The 2,242-nt window shown below is 37.8% G+C and overlaps 1 protein-coding gene across 1 annotated transcript in view; it reads right to left on the minus strand.

Annotated features, from left to right (window-relative positions):
• Window positions 1-666: 666 nt before the first annotated feature.
• LOC102751999 (dimethylaniline monooxygenase [N-oxide-forming] 5) overlaps window positions 667-2,242 on the minus strand; it is a 16,640-nt gene continuing 15,064 nt past the window's right edge. The window contains 1 exon segment of the mRNA XM_015565962.1: window positions 667-743. Within this exon segment, the coding sequence (XP_015421448.1) occupies window positions 667-743 (77 nt within the window).

The following is a 2,242-nucleotide window of genomic DNA, read 5'->3' on the forward strand; positions in this document are numbered from 1 at the left end:
ATGCCTGCATACAAGTCCTTCGGTTGATCTCTTGAAAAACTACGTCTTCAGGCTTGGATGATTGTGTCTGACTTTAGCACAAAATTTTAGGAACTTAACCATCCACTTCCACTGTGTCCGAATGAAATTGACCAGTGAATAAGCTCGGTTCTGAAATTCAGATTGCTAAAATTACTGTGTCCACCCAAGTACTAAGCAGCTGGCTGATGCTACCGCCTCTCCAGATCACACAGACTATTCATACCAGGAGCCAGTGAGCATAGTGGCCTCTGCAGTTTTGTAAGCCTACCGGTGGATTTGGAATTCAACCCTATCTATCACTCAATTCATTCTCACTCTTCCTTTCTCTGGCGGCTCTACTTAGCATTTCAAATAAGAGTTATAAAAACCATTTTCTCTTCAAGGGTTTTTTTCCTACTTGACAATTTCTTTTAGGCCCTACATAGAGGATTTTAAACACTTTTCTTAAGCTTGTCTCTTCTTTCCCACCCATATCTAAACCACTTGGTACTATTTCTTCATTCTGTTGCCACAAAACTATTATTTCCTTTTCCTTCGCAATACAATCTAAATCCTTCAACTAACAAACACAATGAAGATAAACATAGTACAATATTGTTCTTATTAAATGGAAAAATTAAGCACATATTTCCCTGGGAGAATTTCTCACCTTTTTGCCATTTGCTCTTGAGCCTTAGTTATTTCTGTTATCATTTCACTTTGTGAGGGCAATGTCTTTAGCCCTAAAGAAAAAAAACAAAGATGTAAGTATAAAGCTACCTCAGTAGGAACAATAATCCTATTAACAATTACTGTGTTATGGAGAATTCAAAGAAATACAGGATAGTTTTCTGTACTCAAGGAGGTTAAACCTTCACTTGATCACTTTATCCTAGCACCACCATAATATAATAATATAAATTAACAACAGTAGCGTTCTCTATTCTACTTTGTCTTTGGAAGATACTCGCTTAACTCTGCCTTCCAACCGATACCTGGTTCCTCCCTAGCATAGTCTTTTCATTGGGAAATGAAATATATCCACAAGGAAAGAATAAATGGCCTTAAAAGTATATGGGAAATGAAGTACAAAGTAAAAGAGCAGGGGAACACCCCCCCCCCCAATTGTACTCTTAATAACAAAGAGGCTCTATAACCCAGGGAGAAGGAACTAAAAATTAATTTTCAATCCCATTTCATGCCTGAAGTCCTATGGAAGATAAGCCTCATCTTCTAAACTTTTTTATTTGGTCAGAATGGGGGTAAGGACTAAGGGCAACTCATAATACTCAATCCTGACAGATAAATTTAAGCACTGATGCACACAGTTCCAATAGTAGGAATTTAACATCAAGGACCTGGCTAGAAAGGTAGAATATTATGTAAGCCAATATAAACAACTCTAAGTTTAAAGAATTAGCTTTATGCCCAGATTTATAGTCACTATGCCATGTAGATCATTTTTGTCACACCCAGCCATAAGGTGTTACTCCATAAAATTCCGGGTGGTCATATATTTTACCTAACACAAGCCTTCTCTTTACAAATACTGTAATCAAATGGTTATCTCTTTCCTCCTGAAATATCTTTGCTGACGGGGACCTCATTACCTTTTGAGGAGATGATTTAATTGCGTGGCTGCTCTAGTTGCTGGAACATACTCTTTTTATGGATCCCCAAATCTACTTCCATGCAACTTGCACCGTTGGACTTAGCTCTGCCTTTTGAAGCCACGGAGTCTAATCTTATATGACAGGCCTTCAAATATTTGGAAACAACTGGCATAACTTCTTCAAATCTTATCATCATCAGCAGCGCACCAGTTCCCCACATCACAGGTTTCACATGCTCTGCCATGTTGGTTGCCCTCCTCTGGGCCCACGCCAGTCATTCTCCTGGTGTTCCTCTTAAAATGTGAGACTCAGAAATTCAACACTCAAGAAATAGACTCCTGTATTTTGCCATGTGCTTTCTCATTTGGGAACTCTTACTTATATTTGTAAGTCGATGAGGGAACACTGAAATGCTTCATTCGAGATTAAGCAGAGGTCCCTTATGATGCTTGTGAAACATATTTTGAGAGTTGATTTCCAAATTGCTTCTTATAGTACAACCATAACTTTTACTTCTATTAACTAGAAACATTATGGGGAAGGAGGTATATTTCTTGCCTTGGAGAGGCAGCCAGTGTATCAAAAGCAAAAAATTAAAAATAAAGAAAAACTTCTATATACCTATACAA

This window comes from Myotis davidii, unplaced genomic scaffold, assembly GCF_000327345.1.
Source record: "Myotis davidii unplaced genomic scaffold, ASM32734v1 scaffold2782, whole genome shotgun sequence".
Lineage (NCBI taxonomy): Eukaryota > Metazoa > Chordata > Mammalia > Chiroptera > Vespertilionidae > Myotis > Myotis davidii.